The sequence below is a fragment of the Barbus barbus genome (genome assembly GCF_936440315.1).
Source record: "Barbus barbus genome assembly, chromosome: 6".
In the NCBI taxonomy this organism is placed as follows: Eukaryota; Metazoa; Chordata; class Actinopteri; order Cypriniformes; family Cyprinidae; genus Barbus; species Barbus barbus.
The window spans coordinates 16,476,295-16,503,419 of NC_136734.1; the positions used below are offsets into that span (position 1 = coordinate 16,476,295).

General features: G+C 37.1%; 1 protein-coding gene across 3 annotated transcripts in view; it reads left to right on the forward strand.

Annotated features, from left to right (window-relative positions):
* Positions 1 to 27,125, forward strand: part of LOC306871406 (double C2-like domain-containing protein beta) — a 301,845-nt gene that overhangs the window by 246,025 nt on the left and 28,695 nt on the right. Inside the window, exon 11 of one of the 3 annotated variants that reach the window (XM_079419309.1) lies at positions 9,706 to 9,729. The exons of the other annotated variants lie outside the window; for them this stretch is intronic. Within the exon in view, the coding sequence (XP_079275435.1) occupies positions 9,706 to 9,729 (24 nt within the window). The remainder of the gene's footprint in view (positions 1 to 9,705; positions 9,730 to 27,125) is intronic. 3 annotated transcript variants of the gene reach the window in all.

Genomic DNA, 27,125 nt, shown 5'->3' on the forward strand with positions numbered 1-27,125 from the left:
GTAGGGATGTTCATTTCGGTTATTTTTCCTAACCGACGCTCGTTAGCCGATTTTTAACCGTTAACCGACAAGATTGTTTTAAATTAGAAAGAATAAGTGTCTGCGACCCGTTAAAAATACTAACATTTGTTTTACTGGGATTAATTTTACATGCGCAAAAAGCAGCAAACAACAGAACATGAGAATTCACATGGTCATCATATATCACATCACGCACCTGCAGCGCTTCTGCGAGCAGAGAAAAACATAATAAAGCTATAATATATATTATATAATATATATTATAACGAATAAATAGGCCTATACGAGAAATATATTTTCACTTAAATAATAATTTAAGAAAATGAAAGAAAAACAAGTAGCCTATGCAGAGTTTCGGTTCATTTTTATGCTGCGCGAAAGGAAACCAGACAGCAGAAAGCGGTATCCTATTTTTTTAGGCTTGTTTTACAAAAGCGCAAAGATTTGTTTTTATTGTGAATGTATACACAAATAAAAGCAAACCTTTTACAATTCCGATTATCTTCATGACTAAAAGGAATAGTTGCTTCCACTGTTAGAAGGAGAAAAAAAATTAAGTGATTGCTCCAGCGCCGCATGTGCGCGCACAGTTAAGCATTCTACCTTGACAATGCAGCCTGTTCATTATCATAATAAAAACAATCAGTCAAACATATGGAAAAAATACACTGCTCAGTTTAAATATGTAGTAAAATCTGTGCCGTTAAGCGTTATCACAGTGCCGCCGTGATGTTATGCAAAACATTTTGTTTTACGTGGATATTGGAACGTGAGTGAAGTAGGCCTACATAAAAGGTAAATAATATTTTGACATTCAAATACATCGCGAATACAGAAACATTTGATTTTGTGTCGAACGAGAGACCCAACATTGGTTTCAGTTTCGTTTTAGCCTAAATTAATTCATTTGTTTATATAGCTATAAATAGCTTATAAATAGCCTAGCCTACTGTTAATTGAAAGGATTTGTTGTGGAGTGAGGGGAACTACAATAGCCTAGCTATGTTTACAGAGTTTATTATAATGTTTGTAATACGCGCAGGCCTACTTCTGAATTAAATAATAAAATGCTATTTGTTTTTTTCTCTCCCTCTCCCTAAAAAACATTTTTTAATACGCATAGCTTATTTTAACCATGCAGCAAACCTTTTAAAATATTTTGATAAATTACTGAAAAGTGACTTTAAACCGTTTCTTATCGGTCGGTTAAAATGAACATCCCTAGTCACTGGTGAATGTGTTGGTATTTGGTGATAAGCGTAGCTCCAGAGACATGCACGTCAGAGCACACGGGGGATTACAGGGGTTTACACATCCAGAAATACAGATAATGAGGTATTTGTAATCAGATCAGAACCATCACACAAAACATTTGCCTTACCAGGAATTTGCCTGCTGGTTTTTATTGTGGAGATTACGCCTGCTGACATCACTTCAGCACAGCTATGACGTTAGCAGACACTTTGTGATTGAATCAAGTTTACAGCCTGTAACTGTAATTTAATGATTTTGTTGTGAAACATTGCTTGTATGATGGACATGTGCGTGAAAAGAGATGTCGGATATTAACCCTCATCCTAGACAATCAGCTGCATATTATCGAGTGTTAAAACACAATAGGTGTGGTTAACATACCCTTGCTTACTGCCTACATACAGTGTAACCAAAAATGAAAACACAGCATGAAACGAAAATGCACAAGAGACATTCATAAACATATTCATAAAAGTAAATCTTACTGACTCCAAACTTTTGAACAGTAGTGTAGTATTGTAATAAGTCTCTAACGTCTCTCTTCCAAACTGAACTGATATTTGTGACATTAGACAGATGTTCAAAGACTCTCCTATCTTGCAGAATACAACTGTGAATACCAATAAACTACAACAGTGGCCATCTACTTTTTCAGGAGCCTTGGTTTTTTTAATTATTTTTATTTATTTCTTTTCTTTTTTTCTTTTTTTTTCCAATAGGGATTCTAAAAAAACAGTCCAATCAGCTACAATGTGAATTACAATTGGAAGTTTGATTTGAATAATAAAAAAGTATTAGAAAATCAGACAAAAAGACAAAGGTACAAGATAGATAGATAGATATATCTATCTATCTGTATATATATATATATATATATATATATATATATATATATATATATTATAAGTGCTAGGCAACGATTACATTTTTTAATCACATGATTTTTATACACAAAATTCAATTAATTCAAAAGTGTATTGTATTGCACACTTATTTTAAAAGTACTTCTATATGAACAAAAGTGCAATAATGCAATAACATTTCTTTGCAAACACTTTAAACAAATAAGGTGCTTTTTTACAGCAGAATTCCCTTTAGTAGCAGTTAAATTATTTCTTGTAAATCTCAACTTAAACATTAATGTGATAAAATTAAATATAAAACCAAAGCTATTTGCCTCTGCCAGGGCATTAACATTTTGTCTAATTTGTTATAGAAAAAAGTTATGCTCAGAGTCCAGAGCCTCGATCATAACATTATAACAGGCACCTTCCTAGTAGTGAGCTGCACTACAGTAGGACCCAACGAGTGCGACACTAGGGGCCCTATCATACAACCGGCGCCAGGCGTGACGCAATTGTTTTTCGCTAGTTTTAGCGCGACGCAGTTACCATTTTCACGTCCTGCGCCACGTTGTTAAAATAGCAAATGTATTTGCGCTCATGGGAGTGCTGGTCTGAAAACGAGGTGTGTTCAGGCGCATTGCTGGCGTGTTGCTATTTTGAGGTAAGTGAAATAGACTGTGCCATTGACCAACTAAAACCTGGTCTAAAGTCAATGGTGCAGTATTTTTTTGTTATTTAAAGAGCGCGTTAGTAATATGTGCCTATAAGCGGGTCCACAACGTGCGTACACTCTGGTTATTACACACAGGGACATGCAGCAGCTCACAAACATGCAAACACAACATGCCAAATATTAAAAAGTAAATGATTAAAATGTAAAAGATTATTATTGTGTAGGCTACATAAATATAAAAATGCCTACATGTCGTAATGGATAGTCATTGCATGTATCAGAATTAGGCTACCTATTTGCTTGCACGCAAACATTTCAACACACAAAGTGTAGACATTATATACATTGTGGGAAGTCGTGGCCTAATGGTTAGAGAGTCGGACTTGTAATCCGAAGGGTGCGGGTTCGAGTCTCCGGCCGGCAGGAATTGTAGGTGGGGGGAGTGAATGTACAGCGCTCTCTCCACCCTCAATACCACGACTGAGGTGCCCTTGAGCAAGGCACCGAACCCCCCAACTGCTCCCCGGGCGCTGCAGCATGGCTGCCCACTGCTCCGGGTGTGTGTTCACGGTGTGTGTGTGTTCACTGCTGTGTGTGTGCACGTTAGATGGGTTAAATGCAGAGCACGAATTCCGAGTATGGGTCACCATACTTGGCTGAATGTCACTTCACTTCTTCTTCACTTCTTCTTATGGAAGATTCATTGTGCATATATTCATTGTTATAACAGAGCTATGAGATCGTGATAAACTGAGATGTCAGATTTTTTTGTGATAATAAAGGGAGTCATGGCAAGCACGCAGTAGCCCATGCCCATGGAGAAAAGAAAAGCCCAATGCTTTTCTAAATAACAGTGAACAGTGGTTTGTGAATGTGAATGTTGATGCTTAACCCAAATAATTTTATCGGGATCGTTCATGTGATCGCTGCTGCAGTCTTAGGCCCACCCCAAATGCTCTCATTGGTTGAGATGCATGATGACGCTCATCCCAAGCCAGTACTGATCAACATCCCACCCTCCTGTGACCCATGGTTTGTCTGAATGTGCATTCAGAGCCAGTGAGCAACAGCCTTGGAAGTGGACAATACCAGCTTTTTTGACTAAATGTGTTTAGGTTTCAGATCGCGCTATATGTGGAGAATAATGCACGCCAATCAGCTCTTTTTTTTTTTTAAAGTGGTGTTTATCGTTTTTGCAAATAAACTCTTCATTCATATATATATATATATATATATATATAATACACAGAGAGAGAAAAGAGAGAATACATTTCAAGTTTATTGCACATTTATAGTATTTTAAATATTTAACAGTTTGTGAGCAAAGAAAGACAGGCTCTATTATGTCATTCACAGTGCCTCATGGGAGTAGGTGGAGCTTTTTTGGCACAATTTGATTGTTGAAATTCTGATTGTTTTTTACATAATTTTTGCAAAATTATGAGTAATGTAGTTTTTCACCAGGAATGCATCTGTTAAACAATTAATAAATAAAAAAATAGCTTGGGCTGATGGCTTCAACAGAAGCATATGATTCATTAACAACCTCATAGCTCACAGTATGTCTGTCTTCAAGAGTTTAAAAGTTATCATTAAAAATAAAAAAAAATTCTATATAGAAAAAAGGGATTTTTAATCCAGATCCTAGCTGTTGCACTCTATAGAGTTTGATGTCAGTGACTAAACTGATGAATTATGTAGCACCCACTCCTGTTTCATCCCCCACTGCTCATATACTATGATCTGGAGGGTTGTGAACACAGACAAGCAGATTGAAAAGTTCCAGTGCTGTTGCATCATCACCCTTGGAATACCATTCAGATAACCGTAACTTTTATATACTAAAATATAAATCACCTACAAGTAGACGTCTGTCACCAAAGTCATTTATCAGAATATTTCACCATTTCCTAAGTGCCAGGCCATTCGTCCTTCTAAACAGACACACGTGATGAGAAAGAGGAATGTAGCCATTCATTCACCCCTCGCAAAGGTGCCTTCCAAGATCCATTTCAGAACACATATTGCTCATATTGTGTCACACAAGGACACATCTGCTCCAACCTTAACGTGCACCACAGCCTTTTCAAACAACAGCCTCCATTAAAGAAATCCCCCCCCCCCTTCTCTGACCCCAATTCAATGCACGATTCACCCATCGCCATTTTCCCAGGTCTCCCCGCTGCCGGCCCAACGCTCTCCCTCCCATCAACTCAATTAAAGTTACCTGTCTGTGATCTGCTCTTTCTATCCATGGAACTGACAGCTTTGAAAGGGTCATCCTTATTAGCTGCAGATGTACAGGGGTCATGGGCTCACCAGGAGTGTTCGCTCTATGATGCAATGCGAGGAATGTGTCACATCAACAGTGGAACGAGAGGAGGTCACCAACCTGTGCGCACATTACTGAGATGTCATTGAACGCAACTAAGGAATACACTCTGCCCGTTCCATTATGTACATTTTGACCCTGTGATTTGTAGCTGTTGGGTGCCTTCTTTTAATAACATGCCAAAAAAAGGGTATCTGTTCCAGCCAGTGGCCTCAGAATGTTTAAAGGGATAGTTCAAAGAACCCAAAATATCTAAATTTTCATAATTTTCTCAGCTCATGGTGTTCCAATTCTGCATTACTATTATTAAATATTTGGAAGAATGTCGGTAACCAAACAGTTTTGCTTCCAATATATTGACAAAAAATACAATGGATGTCAGTGAAAACTAAAAGAGTTTGTACCAACATTCTTCTAAAATATCTTCAGAACAAAGAAAGTCTTACAGGTTCGAACAACATGAGGGTGAGTACATGATGACAGAATTTACATTACAACCCTTACATTACAAAATTTATTTGAAAGAAAGCACACTTTTCAAACCAAGTATTTTCTACTTTTAAAATGCATTAGATATAATGTGTAAAAGTAAGATAAGCAAGATCCAATATTACATTTATCAGTTATTTTGTTATTTAGCCACTATATATCAAGCATAGCATTAGTTCTGGTAGGTCGTGTTAGTCAAGCTACGTCCATGTCTACCTATAAGGATGCAACATCTGTCACAGCACTCAAATATAAGGATCTTCAGTATTATCAGCAGCTTTGCATTGCTCAATAGCTAATTACCCTCTGGTATCCCCAACTCCTTCTCTCGTCCAGTCAGGATTCGGCCTTCTGATTCCCCTTTGAATCAGACTAATTTCTAAAATGTTTATATAAAAATATTGAACATTAATAATATCTGCAATACATTTATATTGGTTCTGTTCTGTTTACACTAAGGGGGTTATCACTGTTCTCCCTGCTAGGGATGGGCGATATCTTATCATTTGTGATATACCAGTAATAATTCTCCCCACAATAAGAATTAGTCTACCCACGATAATAACGTTAAAGCCTTGTTGTTGACATTTCTGTGATGTGCGACCGTGCGGTACAGCTGCAACAAACAATTATTTTGATAATCGCTTAATCTAACGATTATTAGAACGATTAATCGACTAATCGCCGATTGTTTCACTGATTAATCAGTAGGCTTTGATTATTCAGCTTTTGCAATGAGTTAAATATATTAAATTATACATATTCTAACATAAATAAAGGTCACTTCAGCTTTATAAATGCATATTATGCTAATTATTATACAATTAATTGGTAACACTTTACAATAAGGTCCATTAGTTAACACGAACTAAGAATGAACAATACTTCTGCAACATTTATGAATCTTAGTTAATTTCAGCATTTACTAATGCATTTATAAAAATCACAAGTCGTGTTTTTTAACATTGGTAAATGCTCTGTGAACCAACATGAATAAACATGGAAAACTGTATTTTTATTAACCAACATTAACAAAGATTAATACATAAATTTAATAAATGTATTGTTCATTCATGTTAATTAATACATTAATTAATGTTAACAAATGATACCTTACTGTAAAGTGTTACCAATTCGTTATACAAATAGTGTATTTGGCACACAAAATGAGAAGACAGACAGAGACTCTCTCACCATTTAATTAAGTGACATATCATTTTGCTAAACATCTCGTTTTGTAAGTCATATGGATAAGAAACCAAATAAAGGTAAGCGATAAGACGCTTTGGATAAACTATTTATTCACAACATAATGTTTTAAAATACCTTATAGGGTTATGATAACCAAAACAGTCCAGAGCTAGATCAAGCTTTGATCTCTAAAGCAAACTATCACTTTAATGAAATAATTTTTTTCCCACTAATAAAAATATTTTATCAGTAGCTAGATCCACACTGGAGAGCTGCTTTATAACAGAAAATCAAGTTGTAATTCTAACTGTAAGCGACACTGACTCTGGTTTTTCATGTTTAATACTGTAAAGCTGCTTGAATTAAGTCTTTCTATTGCATAAAGTACTAACGTTATATAAATAAACATGATGTGACCGGACTTTACTGGAGTACTGAACTTGTTTTTGATGTGTTTATTTCATTACTGAGAAGAAAGCGTGCAATTATATTTGCATATTCATCCAAACGGCGCTCAGGCAAAGAGTATAGAAGATACTCTTTGGCTAAGGTTCGGGTGTGTCATCTTCTCTTAAATTGCATCCAGGAGGGATGAATTACATTATTGCGCTACAGCGCCACACTGGCGAGACCGCAGTATTGCAGGCTCTTACATCAGCTCATATGAGATCAAACGACTACTCGACAACAAAAATATTTGTCGACAATTTTTTATTGTCGAGGTTGTCAATAATGTCGACTAATCGTTTCAGCCCTACCGTGCGGAGCGGAAGGCGGACATGAAATTGAGGAGGAATATATTGCTAAACAAGGAGCTCCTTCTACAGTCTGGAACTGGTTTGGTCAGGGCTGTGCAGTGCAATAAAAATTGTTCTGAGCCTTGAATAAATGTACTACAGTAGTACAGTTTTGCATGTTTATGAGCCTGTTTACAAACCTGTTGTCCAACAAAGGTTTCATTTATTGACTTGCTTTTTTTCCAAATTAACTTCATAACATCAGTGGAGTGTTTGAAATAACTGTGGGGTCAGACGTGGTTTCATATCACAGAATGAGGCAGAAATCATACTATTTTATAGTATTATATACAGCAATAAAGGCTATGTTGATTAGCATTGCAATATAAATATACTTTATCCTTTTAAAAATACCCAAGATTTCTTGAAGAACACAGATAAACCATATATTGTCGCCATTGTATGGTTTTTGTCTTGAAGTTTCCTCGGTTAAAATTTCTCTATCTGCATTTCATCCAGCCAAAGTGATAACTGGATACCTTTGTCCATATTTGGGATTTCCTAGAGCGTTGCCAGTGCAATTACTTTAGTGATGCATATGTGGAGTTTCTACACAAGGGCGCCCTCTGGCTTCCAGTATGAATTAAATAGTCATTACGTACTCGGTAATGCTCACATCACTTGGGTAAAAACAGGAAAGATAATACTTTTCTCTAAAGAAACAGAATTTTTTTGTCTCTTTGTGGATGCATAAGATTCCCTTAATTATCGCCATTGATATCGTTATCGCAATAAATACCAGAAATTACCGTGATGTACACTATGTTTCCAAAAGTATTGGGTCACCCCCTTTACTTTAGTCATTTCTATGAGTACAAATCTTAGTGTTTAAGCATATAATGATATTCTAGGGAATTGTGTGCTTATAATTTTATTGCAACAGTTTGGACAGGATTCTTTTCTGTTCTAACATGACAGTGTCTCTGTGTATAAGGCACGGTTCAAAAAGACATGCTTGATTCAGTCAGTGTGGAAGAACTTGACTGGTCTGCAGAAAGCCAAGTCCTAATCCCACCTCTGGTGTTCAAACATGTAGTCAAACATGTTCATTAGAAGGGGGTGACCCAATACTTTTGGCAATATAGTGTATCTCACCCATCCTTACTCCCTGCTCTCATCCATGCTAGTCCATGCTGCATGGATGCACTTATTGCCCAGAACAGAAACATACCGCCAATCCAAACTGTATGCTAATTGTCAGTCATCTTCGACAGTAGTGGTCCTGACAGAATGAACCCTAATCTGTTCATAAACCTTGTATGCGTGTTTAACATCTCATTTTTGGATTACTTTGTGCAATTGTCAAGAGTTTGATGTGACACATGCTACTTAAACAGAAATGAAGCATTAAACTAGATAAATGGATACTTAATTGAACCCCCAGGCAGTAAATTAACACGCTACTTTTTTAATGAAATGATATTCATTCTCATTATTTGTTTTGCCTGTGGTGTCACTCATATTAGTCAGTACACATTTAAAAGTGTAACATTTAAGTTTTAATTGACTGACATATTCCAGCTCCAACTTTTCTCTCTCAGTTGATTTTCTTGTTTTGAATAATGTGACATGTTCTCGTGTAAACTATGGGCACTAAACAACTTTCCAACTGAGAAAGCAAAGCAAAAATATAGCATTTATTTAGAACAAAAGTGCTGCCCTGACATCCTCTGAAGATGAAATTGGGGGTTGATCTAACAGCATTTACAGTTTTTTTTTGTTTGCTGCAATACACCTCCGAACACTCCATCACTTCATGACAGCTAAATTTATGGTTGCACTGACTATCAGATTGAGTCATACAGATACACAAAAGTTCTACATTTAGAAAAATCAGTGGGCACAATACCACATACATATTTAGCACATGGGTCAAACCCCCTGGGCGCTTAATTTTTCCCCTCTGTATTTTCACATGCTGTTTTTTTCTTTTACATCATGCTTTTTGTGTTGTCTTTATTTCTAAACTTATATGTGTAAATAGTTTTATTTTGTGTCATTGTTGTTTTTCTGCTCTTTCTTCCACTTTTTCGATCTTGCATGCACACATCTCTCTCTGCATGGCTTGGCTGCATGCTGTAAATTGTTCTTGATGGAGTGTAGCTCCCTATACCCAGATACAAAAAGGTAAGTTACTCTTTATTCACTGCTTTCCCACTTCCCAAGCAAATTCCCCCAGTGCTCCAGTAACAGTGAAAAACACTTGCTAGCTGGAATGTACTTTCTGAAATGTGAAAGAAAAGACTACTGCTTTTGAGCCATTATTACATCCTTATTTTTACATGGCAGGGACATGCATTTAGATTTTTGAAATTGTTTGTTTACATTTTTGAAACTGTATTATTTTAATACTGAGATTAAAATACTACAAGTCTGTGTTTTTTGCATTAACCAAATACCTTGGAGGTCATTTACATTTAGGTTAACTCTATCCATTTGTATGTAGAAATATTAAACACCATATATTACATACAATAAATGCCTATATAACTATGTAGTATTTTTGTGTGAAAACTAGATCTTAGAGTCTCCTTTGTGTTTTCCTTGTGTCATACCTATATCTGTCCTGTGACACATTTTGTTCTTTACTATTGGCTTCTTTTCTTTTTGTTGGCTCACTTATTGACAAGACAGATTATCTTCAATTAAAATAAAGTGCTTTTCCATGGTCAGGTGTAAGCTTAATGTTTAATAATGGCCTTTTATTAAGTATTTATGTTGAGCAGATTCATTTTTGTTACCATGTAACGGTACATTTCTCTCATGAATGGTCATTTTTCACTGTGAACACCATGCAGAGTAAGATACTGTAGAGACTGTATCTCTCTCATTTGTTCTCATGTGGGTGGGTAGGTGTTTATATGCATATGGCCTTCATTGCAGCACAGAGCCCAGAGTTGTCTGTGGCCATGTCTCGCCCCCATACATACATTCATGACTTAAGAATGAGATGAATTCATCGGCCACTTTCACATCCATGTGGGCATTAATTTATCTTTGCGTCTGACTCGAAGCACAGCAGCAGCCTGTGCACAACCATAAATCAGGTAGAAAGAGAGTGAATGTGTGTGTGTGTGTGTGTGTGTGTGGTTGGTTAAGGCCTCCTGCCATGCTTTGTTTAACGTAAGCTAACCCTCTTAGCTCAGAGTTCAATCTTTCGGTGGGTTATTCATACATTATTATATTATACATCTACAGATTGAGGGGCTCTGATTCATGATCTGAAGAATTTCTGACCATCCAAAACTAGGGCTGTGTATTGGCAAGAATCTGGCGATACGATACGATACAGGGGTTGCGATACGATATATTGCGATACTGTAAGCAAGGCGAAATATTGGGATATTTCTTATTTTAGGAATAGGATATATATTTTTTAGAAAAGCTGTCATTAAGAACACACCACCATATGCAAACCTTAACAAAAAATAAATAAATAAAAATAGATTAACCAGAACACACTGGGATCTGCATTTGTAATAATCAGTCCCTATAACATTCAACATTATTGAAGCACTTTTTGTGCGGTACGAGTAAAGGGGAAAAGTTTTTTTTTTTAGAGACCTAAAAAGTGCTTGCATGATTCTTTAGTTAAATGTATGTATAAAATGTATTATAAAAAGATAAAAATATATATTTATAGACTCTACTTTAAAGGTTCACAGTTTAAGTTTACAATTGTGACATACAATGTCATAACAATTGATCTGAACAAAAAATTACATCTACTTAATATCAATGAAAAATAAAGTGCTTGCAGGATTCCTAAAGAAAACAAAACAATTGTAAAACAATCAAATAAATACAGATGTTAAACATTCTCAGAACTTTTCAACTTGGATTTCACAGGTTTTTCAGTTTGTGTTTATGTTCAGCGTGGAATCGCAGAGACCGCGGCGCGAGCATCGCCCCAGCTGCACAAAACATCCCCTGAATTACGAGAGAAAGCTGCAGCTGCACGGCGACTCTACCGCCCGCCGCGCCCCGCGCAAAGGCTCTTCAACACGGGACGCGCCAGAACCAAGGTTGCGCTCGCGCCGCGGTCCCGGGGCGGACATTACCACAAAAGTGGTAATGGTTATTTTTTGCTAAGGTTTGCATATGGTGGTGTGTTCTTAATGACAGCTTTTCTAAAAAATATATATCCTATTCCTAAAATAAGAAATATCCCAATATATCGCCTTGCTTACAGTATCGCAATATATCGTATCGCAACCCCTGTATCGTATCGTATCGTATCGCCAGATTCTTGCCAATACACAGCCCTAGTTTTGGATGGTCAGAAATTCTTCAGATCATGAATGGCAAAAGTATTTTTGCCATATCATGCAAGCACTTTGTACATCGAAACGAGAACTGGAACAATTCTTTCATCCTCCATTACTGGCAGCGAACTATATTAACGCTAACATTAGTGGAGTGCCCTGATGCTAGTATTTCCTGTCACTGTTTAAGTTCAGAGATGAAGACTAGTGGTCGGGATATGAACTCAAAACGAAATAACTGCCATGAATCTTGTATGATTTTTTTTTTTTTTTAAATATCGATATTCCGTTTTGGAGAATCGATACAGTATCGCCAAACAAAATATCGCGATACTCGCGTGTATCGATATTTTCTTACACCCCTATCCAAAACTGGCCATGCAGAACTCAGCAAGCATAATGCTAAGGACGGGTGTGTAGTTACCTGTAGAGAGAATGTTTTTGACTGATAATGGATTTGGATATATGGTAACACTTTAGTATTGGGACCAATTCTCACTTTTAACTAGTTGCTTATTAGCATGCCTATTATTAACATATTGGCTGTTTATGAGTAACCAAAGACTATAGAATACCTAAGACATGTCACTCGTATAATTTTGAATGGGGAAAAATGAATGAAAGAGCCAAACACTAATCGGTAAAGTCAGCGCGTCACTGCAGCTGCCGTTAGAAGTCCCAGTTGCTATAGAAACAGTCAGCGCTCTGAGACGCGTGCTCAGGACTGCGTATGCGCTCTGTCTGATCTTGCCTGAGAAATACGCTTTTTATAACGCTATTTGAGCAAACGAAACAACATTTATGACACAGTTGTTGTCCGATTTTATTGGTTACTGTTACTGTTTGATTTATTTGTAGATGTGTATTTGTAATGTGTATCTTTTGTTCTTATTTTTTAATAACAAATATAAAATACTGAAAGATTTATCTTCACCCACTTTGCCCTAAATATCCACCATTCTTTTTTATATTTTGTTACCTTGAAAGGCTTTGTCTTTATAATAGGGAAATTAGTTTGTCTGTACTGCTCAGACAAAATAGTAAAACCAACATAAAATCATGATATTTCTAAAAAAAATCGTGATATGATATTTTTGCCATATCGCCCACCCCTAGGTTGAACCACTGATGTCACATGGACTATTTTAACCATGTCCTTACTACCTTTCTGGGCCTTGAACGTGTCAGTTGCATTGATGTCTTATGTAGGGTCAGAAAGCTCTCGGTTTTCGTTAAAAATATCTTAATTTGTGTTCCGAAGATGAGCGAAGGTCTTACGGATTTGGAACGACATGAGTGTGAGTAATATTTTACAATTTTCTTTCATAATTTTTTTTGGGTGAACTATCCCTTTAAACATCATTCATATTCATCGCCCAAACGCTGCAAAGCAGTATAAAGTTCTGGAAAAAATCCAAGCTCATTTGTTGACATGTTCCACCACTCAGACAAAAATAGCAATGTTCTGAAAGAGGCCCAGTTTACACTGTTCAAGCTACAAATGGCTATTTGGCCTCTCCACATTAAACTGGTATAGGAGAAAGTGTTAAAATTCAAAAGGTCCTGCTTATTGAGATGTTACTCTAGCATTTACTCTCTCACTTCCTCCTTCCCTGTGTTTTTCAAGCCCTGTACTAATGCTTATCCGTAATGCATTATGGGCACATGGCTATACGCTATGTGGCTCAGTGGCGTTTGGAGCGTGTACAGCTCTCACCCATTGAGAGTCATCTGTGCTGGAACCTCCATCTGCTCTTGTGAAACACACTTGATTTCGACCAGCCCTTTTCCTTTTACAGAATCTCGCCCCTTTCATTTTTAAGTGCAGACCATCTCCAACAGGATGTTTATCCTGAAGAATAAAGGGATATAATTTGGCAGATGAAACAGATCTGACTGGTTAGCCATTGATGGGGAGATGGGAAGGGAAATGCCGTACTTGGCAGTGTGGCAGCAGTAAGTAAAGCGCTGTGAATGATTGGGTGCGCACGTGGCTTTCACACACACTCGCTGATGCATGCCGCCCATCTCCTTTCACACTGGTCATTTCTCCTGCTTCTCCATAATTATGATCAACCATCCATTCACCAGCAACACTGCAATCGGATGCCCCATAACACATTTATTGTTAGCTGTGTTCTCAGGAGACCTCCGCTTCTCTGTTTTACGCTTATCCTGAATAGTCGAGGTCAGCTGGGATATTACAAAAGCGTGTTAAGGTTACGCCCACTCGCTCCCCTCCACTCAGCTTGCAGGTACCAGAAAGAACTTTGATGAACAGTTTAGTTCCACTGTATTTAACACAACCTTCAGTATCCTATGAGAATGGGGTGCGTCAGCATTGTACCATATTAACCCTCTGGGGTCGACATACGCGTTTTGTGGAAGATTTTCCTGACAAGGCAGAAAAGAGCTTGAATTCCTCTGCCATTTTTGATCGTACAGATAAGAGCCTTACACCATTCGAATCTGTAAGGGGTCTACATTTATTTGTATGCACTCATAATAACAACTAAACTTTGTGTTTTTGAAGAATAAAGAAAACAAACAGGGTGCGCTCTCTGCCTTCTCCATCTCCGTGAACTGCTTTTAGAAGCGCGTCACTAAAATGAACTGTAACTCTGCGAATTCTGAACACATAGATATGGGAGTTATATCTATAGAAAGCTTGAAGTGTCTACTTTCAAATGAAGTAAGTTGTTTTCATATTGAAAACAAATATTCTGTACACTGTACACAAATACACTGATATTCTATGGTAAAATATCAGTGTATTTGTTTTCAATCTACTGATTTTTTTTTCTTCTTCTTCTTCAAAGTATCTTTTCTATCCATGAAAAGTAGCAGAAACACTTAAATAACACACGTAAATATCAGGTACGATTTACTTGTTTCACTTGTTGAACAGAATCTGTTGCAGGAATGAGTTAAAGTCGGTTCACATCTCTGTGGTTAGATCAGTGTGCACAATAAATGTGTCTTTGACCTTTATGTATGTATGTTTTGATTATACTGTGTTGTAAATAAAATACAGATAATAATAAATAAAAAATAAACATTTTTTCAATCTCCTCACATTCTCTCTTACCTGCCTCAAAGGCACAGTCACACTGATGGGCCATTATGGGGCCATTAGGGGAGGGCCCTTTGTCTCTCAGGTGAAAATCACTTAATATTCAAGGCCATTGCCACTCCCTCGCTTATAGGCTTTTGATCACAAAACATGTCTTGAAAAATTTAAATCAATATATTGTTTTCTGTGAGCAAATAAACAAGATGATTTTCACGTTATTTTGAAGCAAAAATTCTAGGCTACAAGATCCAGTTCTCAAGTCTTTTGAACAATTGTTCTGTATGTTTTTTATGGCCTTATTTCAGTGACTTAAAAAATTTTGTTTTTCACTAACCGCACATAAACGTTGCTTTCTCAAAAACACAATCATGTACATAAATGCTGCTAACATATTATTGTTTGTGCTGTTTATAGTGTTGTTAGATTTTAGCCATTTATATTTTTATAAGCAACTGAAAAAAGCACAAATGTCAGGGCTGGTCAAAACTTCTCCAGGTCCCCAAAACACCCTCAGACCCCAGGGAGTTAAATCAGACGGCTGCCGTTTTTCTTTATCGATCTGCTTGGAACCTTAGGGCCACAGTTTACCAGACACCCATATGTCACACAGCCCTGAAACGCAAGACAAATTCTGAATTACAGCCTGTGCCTGGCTCAACACTGAGTGACGATAACTCAGTTGTTACCCTCAAAAGCATACATATGCCTGGGTGTTTGCCTAATCGAAGCGCTGTAGCTATATTGGAATTGGATTTATGGCATTGGGGAGATGGGAAAACAAATACGTATTTTTTTGTGAATGGTTGCGTCAGTCCTCTTCTATAGTGAACTGGACCTCAGAGGCTGTTTCAGCCTGCAGCACCTTCAAAGAGAACGACCATCTGCAGTCTCTGCACGCACACACAAACATACTCGCAAACACAATCACAGAGCCGAGCAGACCTGTGGATCTTTGAAAACTGCTTTGTAGCTCTGATGAGACCGGTGTGCACGGGTCTTTCTGTTATGGGCCAACAGCAGGAGCTAATAATTTAAAGAGCAGAATGAAAGAGAAAGACGAGAAGGATGTCTAAATTTTTGACAAAAGCCTTTGTCGAAGCTGAAGTGTGGCATTTTTTTTTCATTGATAAAAACACTTTCTCCTTGGCCAGTTTTATGGTTGACTTCCCAGTCAATGTAAACCCAGGCTGTCTGAATTCCTGTACTTTTTTACTATGTACTGAATTAGATGAAGACTATACCTATCAGGGCCTGCAACATTTGTCAATGGGACAACTCTGTGCCTTATATACCCTCAAAGGTGTATACTAGTGCCTTAAAGTATAGTAATATGTACCCTTAAGGTACTTCCACAAACTGTTTTGAAGGCTTGTTTCCACCGAGCGATACAGTACGATACGCAATTATTTCTGTTTCCATTGTCAGAACTTGTGAATGGTACCAAAATCGCGAACCATACCATAATACTTTTTTGGGACCCTTCTGTTGAAGTACCTAGCACAGTAGTCTGTTTCCTAAAAGGTGGAACTAGACTCAGTGCAGAACGTTGATTGGTTGACAGAGAATCGTCACTTACACTGCTACAAGGAGAATGACAACACAAGGGGAATGAAGTGTATCCTTCAGTCGTTCCTCCATGCTGCTCATGCATGTTGGGCTTGTTTACATCAGTGTGCGCGAACACAAAAAAAATTACAGTGTATTTTATCATTTTATATTTTCACACACATACACACAAACAATGTAGCGTTTTCTTCGTGCAAGAATTATTTCGATCACAACTTTCTGGCATACACCATGCCTATCGAGTAAGGATTCTGTTCTTTGTGGCGAAAGAAGCTTCTTCAGATTATAAAAAGATAAGAAGGAGATGGTTCTTTAAAGAACCTTTGACTGAATGGTTCGTTGTGGAACCAAAAATGGTTCTTCTATGGCATCGCTGTGAAGAACCTTTTAAGCACCTTTATTGTTAAGAGTGTACCGTCCCAAATTGTACCTTACACTATTATACTGACCCATACTGCTTGGTGGAAACGAGCCATAAGCCATAATTGTACCCTCATAGGGACAGTTTTTGCTGAGTGTACAATTGCCTTGTTGACAGCTTACAATTTTGGTTGCCAGAGCATTCTTAAAATAAATGTCCTAACATTCTATTCTGGTAAACCAAGAAAGGACTCATTCACTGTTTTTAACCTCTCTGTAATGTTCTTTTACGGGTTACTTAATGGTTATAGAAAACAAAAACTGGACCCACTTTATATTAGGTGGCCTTAAGTACTATATACTTACATTTAAATTAATCATTTGGTACAATGCACTTATTGTGTACATACATGTTTTTTTTTTATTATGTGTAATTACATCTGTAATTAATTTCTGTAATTACCTTTATAATTACACTGTTGACCCATCCCTTACACCTTAACCCACCCTTAAACCTACCCATACCACCAAACCTGCCCCTAATCTTACCCATATCCCACCTCAATAGCAGAAATAGTGTTTTGCAATACAGTATGACCACAATAAGTACATTGTACTTATTTTTTGATGTAAGTACATAGTAGTTAAGGCCACCTAATATAAAGTGTGACCCAAAAACTTAAAAACAACCTTTATTTAACATTCTTTTAAAGTTTTTATTATAGGTTATAATAAAAACTCCCCAAAAATGTTCTGGGAATAATAGTTTATGGTTATAAGAACATTCCAAGAATATGAACAAAAATATAATCAAATCATAACCACACGCTAATGTTAAGAAAACAATCCGTGTTTGCTGGTTTAGAGTGCTGAGCATTCAGACATCCTACTCATTTGACTTTAACCTTGTAAGTATGTCTGTTCTGTTTGTTTTAGTGGCCTGACATGTCAACTTTTTGCACCAATGGTGTTCAAGGGTTTGGGGTGAGAGGGCCTATTATTAGCATATTGGTTGTTTATTAGTACTTATGGTAACACGTTAGAATAGGGAACACTTATTCACTATTAACTGACTTTTCCCTCAATAAATTCCTAATTTGCTGCTTATTAATAGTTGGTAAAGTAGTTGTTAAATTTAGGTATTGGGTAGGATTAGGGATGTAGAATATGGTCATGTAGAGTAAGGCATTAATATGTGCTTAATTAGTATTAATAAATGGCTAATATTCTAGTAATATGCATTCTAACATGCAACTAGTTAAGAGATCCTAAAATAAAGTGTTACCGCACTTATAAAGCACACATTCTGCATGACCATATTCTGCATCCCTAATCCTACCCAAGACCTAAATTTAACAACTATCTTACTAACTATTAATAAGCAGCTAATTAGGAGTTTGAGGCAAAAGTTGTAGTTAATGGTTTGATAATGGCGAGAATTGGACCTTAAAATAAAGCCTGACCGAGTATTTGTAATGAGCACCTAAATTAGAAATGTATTCGTTTGCTCCAGTAATGAAAGAAAATTTGTGATGGAAGAAATCCCAACCACTTGTTTCTACTGTTGGTTTGGTCATGCTTATGGTGCTTTTTACAAAAAAAGGTTAGATGTAATGTAGTTTTCTTTATTTTTCTGAACATTTTTTAACAATACACTAGTATCACAGTCCCACATTTATTGAGTCTTCTTTACCAAGCTACAGTTTGTATGATTTTGTACAGTTTGAGAGTTTTCTCACACCCCCTCATGTTCATTTGTTTGATTTCTCAGACGCTGTTGTTGTGTTAAATGCAAAAGTGATGATTATTTATGTCTTTATGCACTTCCTCCACGTACCCATAAGCTAAACAAAAGTGAAGAGACAGAAATGTAATATATGTGCATATACGAAATACCCATATATGCAATACATGTTTTATATATGCCCTATTCATATATGAATCCTATTAGAAAATGGGACAATTTCATATATTGACATATAAGTCTACCCCATACAAAATATGTTTATGTATGTATAATACATTTATTGCCATATATGGAATGTATATAATTATTGATATGTGAGATACATGTCTTTTTAAATTGTTATATACAAATTAGACATATATGCATAGCAAATTATTTACATGTGACGTGTTTTAATACAGGTTGTATGTATCGTATCTACAAAGTTGCAGTGCATTGCACATTTCATGCCTTAAGCCTAAAATTTTAAATGATGCAATAAGCTACAAAAAGTAACACATGTATGTAAACAGTCTTTATTTAAATAGAAAAAATCTTATCGAGCTGCACAATCAAAAAGAAAAAAAGAAACAATTACATATATAACTGATCAAAGCACCGAAGGCATAAGAAACAGAACATCAACCAATTGTATTGGTTCAGCTAAAGGTCTACGGTTTTGTATTCCCATATCTTGATTAGTTTTTGGTTTATTGCCATCCCCAAGAGGGCCCTGGTGAAGAAATTTCTAGATCACTGCATCTGTAAGAAATGAGTAAAAGTTAGGTTTTTATAATATAATTACAATAAATTGATTTACTAGGCCCAGAATTACGTTTACACTTAAATGTATCATATTAAAAATTGAATTGCCTTGAACCCTATATGTATTTCAGGAAGTGCTCAACATTTTGGTAGTGTTGGGTGGTACAGTAAACTAAACTTGATTTTAGTCAATATGGTGTTAAAATATATACATTTAATCTGCTTAAGTCTTGCAATCCAACACTGTACCAAAGTTTAATTTTGCTTTTAAGTTAGAACTGTGCCTATGTCTTAAAGTGTTTAACTACATATAAGATGACAAATACACTACTCACAAAAAGTTAGGGATATCTGACTTTCAGCTGAAATGTAAAAAGTTCATGCTACAGTGATATTATATAAAGTGAAGTGACATTCAGCCAAGTATGGTGACCCATACTCGGAATTCGTGCTCTGCATTTAACCCATCCAACGTGCACACACACACCGTGAACACACACACCCCGTGAACACACACCCGGAGCAGTGGGCAGCCATTTTATGCTGCAGCGCCCGGGGAGCAGTTGGGGGTTCGGTGCCTTGCTCAAGGGCATCTCAGTCGTGGTATTGAGGGTGGAGAGAGCGCTGGACAGTCACTCCCCCCACCTACAATCCCTGCCGGCCCGAGACTCGAACCCGCAACCTTTGGATTACAAGTCCGACTCTCTAACCATCAGGCCACGACTTCCACGACTTTAAAAGTAGGGCATTTAAGAAGAAGCATGCAGTGGTAATTTCTTCATCTAAAACTATTTATTGAAACAAAAGCTAACAACAGTGGTGGGTATACCACAGCAAAAAATGTGGCATGAGGCATGGCATCCCACTCTTCTTGAAGGGCTGCCCTCAGGTCAATGAGGTTCTGGGGTGCAGGGTTACGACCCTCTGCACGACGACTCAGCTGATCCCAAAGGTTTTCTATGGGATTCAGGTCTGGAGAAAGTGCAGGCCACTACATTTTAGGTACCCCAGCCTCCAGCAGCCGTTCCCTGATGGTGTGACCTCAATGAGCTGGGGCATTGTCGTCCATGAAGATGAAATCAGAGGCACAATGACTGGATTAATTGTTATTCAGACAGAATTGGCTTGTCACAGTACCATTAACAAAGTGTAGGCCAGTTCTGTATTGACTAAACACACCTGCCCAGACTGTAATGGCCAGAGAGACTTGCATGGTCCTGGGAGCATTTGAGCTGGATGAAGAACCAGTGTTGTTCTCTGATGAAGGTGGACTCATATTGAGCAGAAATGATGGCCAATGCTGTTGGAGACATCAAGGAGAATGCTATGCATCAACCACTATTGTCAACAGATGAGCCTTTGAAGGTGGTGGTGTTAGGGTTAGTGTGGAGCACATTCTCCAGACTTGAATCCCATAGAAAACCTATGGGATCAGCTGAGTCATTGTGCAGAGGGTCAAAACCCTGCACCCCAGAACCTCTGTGACCTGAGGGCAGCCCTTCAAGAAGAGTGGGATGCTATGCCTCAGCAGACAATAAGCCGACTTGTGAACAACATGAGACATCGCTGTCAAACTGTAATTGATGCTCAAGGACAAGTTATTGAGACATTGGCATTTTTGTTGTGGTATAGCCACCACCGTTTGTTTGAGATGAAGAAATTACCACTGCATGCTTCTATTTAAATGCCCTACTTTCATGATCTAATTTCACTGTAGCATGAACTTTTTACATTTTCCATAAATAACTTTTTGTGAGTAGTGTATATTGAGTATTAAAATGGTAAAGATGATTTAAAAGACTGTAGAATACTAATTATTTATGTAATAATTATAAATTATAAGTAGTTGTAAAATATCCCCAGATACAATTTGATCTGAGCTCCACCTTCTTAAAGACAAGGCAGAACAACAATAAAGCACAGCCTACATGCCCATGCAAATAATATGCCTCTACAGACATGAAGAATTATACTACAGTAACCCAAGTGTTCAGTGACAGAGTTCACAACTAGGGTTACAATTTCATTTGCTATTTAGCATCAATGAAATAAATAGTTGATATTTATTATAACTAATGAGAGCATCGTTTTGGCCTGAAGAAAAGAAATTAAAAAGGGCAGTTGATTTGTTTACATGTATGTTGCAGATGCTAGTTTTGCTTTCAATACAATGTGTAACCTTTTCTGTGTAGATGCTCCATCATTCACATCACTGCCATCCACAATCTGCAGGTTCAGCCCCCATTTCTATTTTCTGAGAATTTCTGGACTTGTCTTTCTGGACTCATTACCTTTTCAAGGGACGCAAACAAGAAAAGCACAATTATCAGCAAAGATATGAACAAAATTGACTACCATAGGTTAACCATATTTTCAAAACCCCAAAGTCACATCTTTTAGTGTACTGTACCTTTATGTAATATTTTGCACCCACGATAGGCCCACTACTGACATGTCAATGTACTTGGCGCAATATAACCAAGTACAGTACTGTACGAATTCAAGGTGCTTGTATTTGAGTAATTCCATTTTGTGCAGCTTTATAGTTATAGTCTAGACTAGACTACATCTCAAGAGATAAACATTATCATTTTGCTCCATTACTTTTGTCAGAGAGCTTTAATTAATTTTCAAATGCTGCATTGCTTATCCAGTGAAAACAATGAGCTTACAGTATCTCTATAAAGATTAAGCTAACCAATAGTAAATGGTTAAAATGAACTTTTTTACGTGAGCAAATTGCCAAACACATGAATGCAGCTGTAATCATAACATAAACACTGACAGGGAATATTTTAAACAGATCTGTATAGGGACAGAGGCTCTTGCAGTCCAAAACAATCATGTAACACTTAGTTTCTATGTAATATTAGCATATGAATTTTAATAAAGCGTTAAATTAGTGTAAGTTAAATTACCTGCACCGCTGCAGCTCATTCAAGGTCGTTTCATCCAGTGCTCCACTCAGTGATGTTGGTCTGTCTTCGTGCCCGTCTATGAAATCATTGTCGTTTAAACTTTATGTGATGGTGCTGGCACATCTGTTATGCTTCCACTTGCTAAGAAAAACATCTTAACGCAGATGACTATTTGTTTAGCTGACAGCAGCCATTGCCCAGACTCTGCCGTTGGCGCGGTTGTTTGAATTACGGCGCATGAGTAGAAGCGGTATCGTGAGGTTCACGCACAATCGCGCTGATTCGCACTCGCGCATGTAGTATAATGGATTGCATTTTAGTACAATTACAATAATCGCAATGATGAGAGCGCATATGGACAAAGTTCAATTAAGTGCCCCCCCCCGCCCCATAACTCAATACATTCCTTTTTCTACAACAAGTACCTCATCCAATCATTGACATTTAGGCCTATTGGCAATTTTTTGAACGTTACACATTCATCTCTACTTTTTCCCCAGAAAACTTGTAACGAGTGAAATAAGATGTCCGATGGTTTTATTTTCATTTCTGTTGCTCATTTTAAGTTTTCCTTCAAATAAGTAACGCTGTTGACAGAGGTATAAAGCTCGAGATGTGGAATGCGACCCGTGTTAACTGATTTTCTGCAACTTGAGTTAGGCGAGCTATCCTTTACATTCAACCTAACTCAGCGCGTTACAAACTGAATTGAAACAATGAATAAAGTTAAGCAAAAAGTAATTTTGTTATATGATTTACAATGAGCAGTATATTTTAGACATATATGGCTAATAAACTTGCATATATAAATTCAATATATATTGTTAACAAATGGTCAAAACATAGTACCATATAAAATCTTGATATATATTGTTAACATGTATGGTCATATCATATAATACAATATACCATTTTTATATATATTGTTAACATATATGGTCATAACATGCAATACCATATAAAAATTAACCATATACATACTTTAAATATGTTTATATACAATTTTTACTATGGGAATTTCATATATGTTATAAACATATACATACATATATCCAGAAGATGGATATATGTGATAATAATATATTGGCTTATGTGTAACAAATATGACAACATCACTACTGATATAGGGACATATATGTCATATATTACATTTCCGTATGGGGAGAGGTGTGAAGCCCAAGCAAGCCTCTTTGACGAGTTTAAACTGTATAGCTCACAGAGGCAGAAAATAACTAATTAGGATTGTGGTTCTGACAGCCCTTATATGTTAGGCTGGAGAGTCTGACCCTCTGAGATCTGCTCATCTCACACATGAGTGTGAGGGGCCATCTGGAGGACCGCCCAGGAGCCCTACCTGAGAAAGAGAGAGAAAAAAAAGCCTGCTGGGAAAAGAAATGCATCACTGAAGCATGGATACATACTTGCACAATATGCTGAATTTATATTAAAATCAGTTTATCTGTGACTCATTTTAGCTTGTGATGTTTAAATGCTGAAATTCATCAGACCTTAGGCTTTCTGACCAGAAAAATGGTGAAAGTTGATTCAGTGCTATTTTTTTATGAGCAGTGCTTATTAAAAGTAATGGTCTTTTCGTATTTAGTTGTTTTTGACGTAATTTAGTTTTTATACCGTTTTTTTTTTTTTTGTTCATTAGATCTCTGGAAATCCTTTTTGCTTAAAGGCTACATTGTTGATCATACAATACAGTAAAGACTAATTAATTTAAAGTGATACTTTAAAAATAACTGTTTTTATGGCAATATATTGTAAATTCTTATTTATTACTGTAATGGCAAAGCTACATTAATCCAGTCTTCAGTGCCATGAAGTCCTTCAGATATCATTCTAATATGCTGATTTGGTGCTTAAAGGATTAGTTCACTCAAAAATGAAAATTAAGTCATCTGTTACTCACTGTCAAGCTCCAATCCTGTTTGAATTTCTTTCATCTGTTTAACATATACAGTGGTGTGAAAAAGTGTTGGCCCCCTTCCTGATTTGAATGTTTTTTTGCATGTTTGTCACACTTTAATGTTTCAGATCATCAAACAAATTTAAATGTTAATCAAAGATAACACAAATAAACACAATATGCAGTTTTTAAATGAAGGGAAAAGAAAATCCAAACCCACATGGCCCTGTGTGAAAAAGTGTTCCCCCCCCCCCCCCGTAAACAACTGTGGTTTATCACACCTGAGTTCAGGCTCTCTAGCCACACCCAGGCCTGATTACTACCACACCTGTTCACAATCAAGAAATCACTTAAATAGGACCTGCCTGACAAAGTGAAGTTAACCAAAAGATCCTCAAAAGCGTACACATCATGTTAAGATCCAAAGAATTTCAGGAACAAATGAGAAAGAAAGTAATTGAGATCTGTCAGTCTGGAAAAGGTTATAAAGCCATTTCTAAAGCTTTGGGACTTCAGCGAACCACAGTGAGAGCCATTATCCACAAATGGTGAAAACATGGAACAGTGGTGAACCTTCCCAGGAGTGGCCGTCCGACCAAAATTACCCCAAGAGCGCAGCGACGACTCATCCAAGAGGTCACAAAAGACCCCACAACAACATCTAAAGAACTGCAGGCCTCACTTGCCTCAGTTAAGGTCAGTGTTCATGACTCCACCATAAGAAAGAGACTGGGCAAAAATGGCCTGCATGGCAGAGTTCCAAGACGAAAACCGCTGCGGAGCAAAAATAACATAAAGGCTTGTCTCAGTTTTGCCAGAAAACATCTTGATGATCCCCAAGACTTTTGGGAAAATACTCTGTGGACTGACGAGACAAAAGTTGAACTTTTTGGAAGGTGTGTGTCCCATTACATCTGGCATAAAAGTAACACAGCATTTCAGAAAAAGAACATCATACCAACAGTAAAATATGGTGGTGGTAGTGTGATGGTCTGGGGCTGTTTACTGCTTCAGGACCTGGAAGACTTGCTGTGATAAATGGAACCATGAATTCAGCTATCTACCAAAAAATCCTGAAGGACAATGTCCGGCCATCTGTTCGTGACCTCAAGCTGAAGCGAACTTGGGTTCTGCAGCAGGACAGTGATCCAAAACACACCAGCAAATCCACCTCTGAATGGCTGAAGAAAAACAAAATGAAGACTTTGGAGTAGCCTAGTTAAAGTCCTGACCTGAATCCTATTGAGATGCTGTGGCATGACCTTAAAAAGGCAGTTCATGCTCGAAAACCCTCCAATGTGGCTGAATTACTACAATTCTGCCAAGATGAGTGGGACAAAATTCCTCCACAGCGCTGTAACGGACTCATAGCAAGTTATCGCAAATGCTTGATTGCAGTTGTTGCTGTTAAGGGTGGCCCAACCAGTTATTAGGTTTAGGGGGCAAGCACTTTTTCACACAGGGCCATGTGGGTTTGGATTTTGTTTTCCCTTCATAATAAAAAACTTCATTCAAAAACTGCATGTTGTGTTTACTTGTGTTATCTTTGATTAATATTTAAATTAGTTTGATCTGAAACATTAAAGTGTGACAAACATGCAAAAAAATAAAAAAATCAGGAAGGGGGCCAACACTTTTTCACACCACTGTAATTATATTTTGAAGAATATGGGTAACCAAACAGTTGATGGACCCTATTTGACTCAGTATGGAAATCAATACTATGTAAGTCAGTGGGGTCCATCAACTGTTTAGTTACCCATATGCTTAAAAAAAATAGACAAAAACAGACAAAAGAAACTCATACAGGTTTGGAACAACTTAAGGGCAGGGCTCCAAACTGCGACTAAAATGGTCGCATTTGCGACCAAAAATATTAATTTGCGAGTGAAGTTTTTGCTGAGGTCGCCACTGGCGACTATATATAATTTGCATGAAAGGACTTTTTTCCCGATTGTTTTGCGCTCACATCTTTTGTTATGTTCACGTATTAAACTTACATAAGACGATGCGCATCAAAGTTTTACTGGAAAAGAGTTTCAAACAGTCCTCGTCTCTGCCGCACACAGTCTGCTGAACGCAGTGAGAGAGACCTGAAAGGTGATAATATAAACACCAGTACCCCGCGTCCACACGGTCCGTGTATGCGTCCGGATCGCGCGAGCGGAGAGTATCGCACTTAATGCTCAGGCGCGATCTCTTTAGCACCTCAGTTAAAGCAGCAAGTGAACCCATTATATATTTCGATTTACTACTATAGTATGAAATGAACATGATCAAAAGGTAGGCAATAAGAAAGCCTATAGTACAACTTACTGAAATGTTTTTTGGAAAATCTCATTCAGTGTTTCAAACTGAGGAAATGTATAAAGCTTGTAAACATTGCATTGTAATACATTTACCTCAGAATAACCACTCAGTGTCCATAAACTCATCAGTCAGCTAGAAAAATAACTATAAAGAGGAGCGTTTTGCTATATTTATGCGCTGTTGCATATTAATATTTTTACTTATTGTTGTACATGATTCAACTCCTCCTATAAAATTGCATTTTACTAATGAAGAAAAACAGACTGAATGTGTGAAAGACGTGACAACATTTATAGGATGCACTGCACTCAGTTGCCAAGTGATGCTTATGGTCCATGATATTGGTACAGATTCTGTGTAACGAACAATTCTTTGTGACTGTATATTTCAAGTTGTAAAAGACATTTAATTCACACTTTAAGTGAACCTTAGTCCCCCGGTCGACCTGATCATCTACAAGATGGATTAAAATGCTGATAAAGCCTAGAAAAGATAAGACATAAACGCATGACAAAATGATTGAAATGTTAAAATAGGGGGGAAAAATAAAATGATAATAATAAAATAAACCACTTTTATTCTGTGTCACCTAAAAAAATAATTTGGCGCCTAAGTTTTTCTTTTA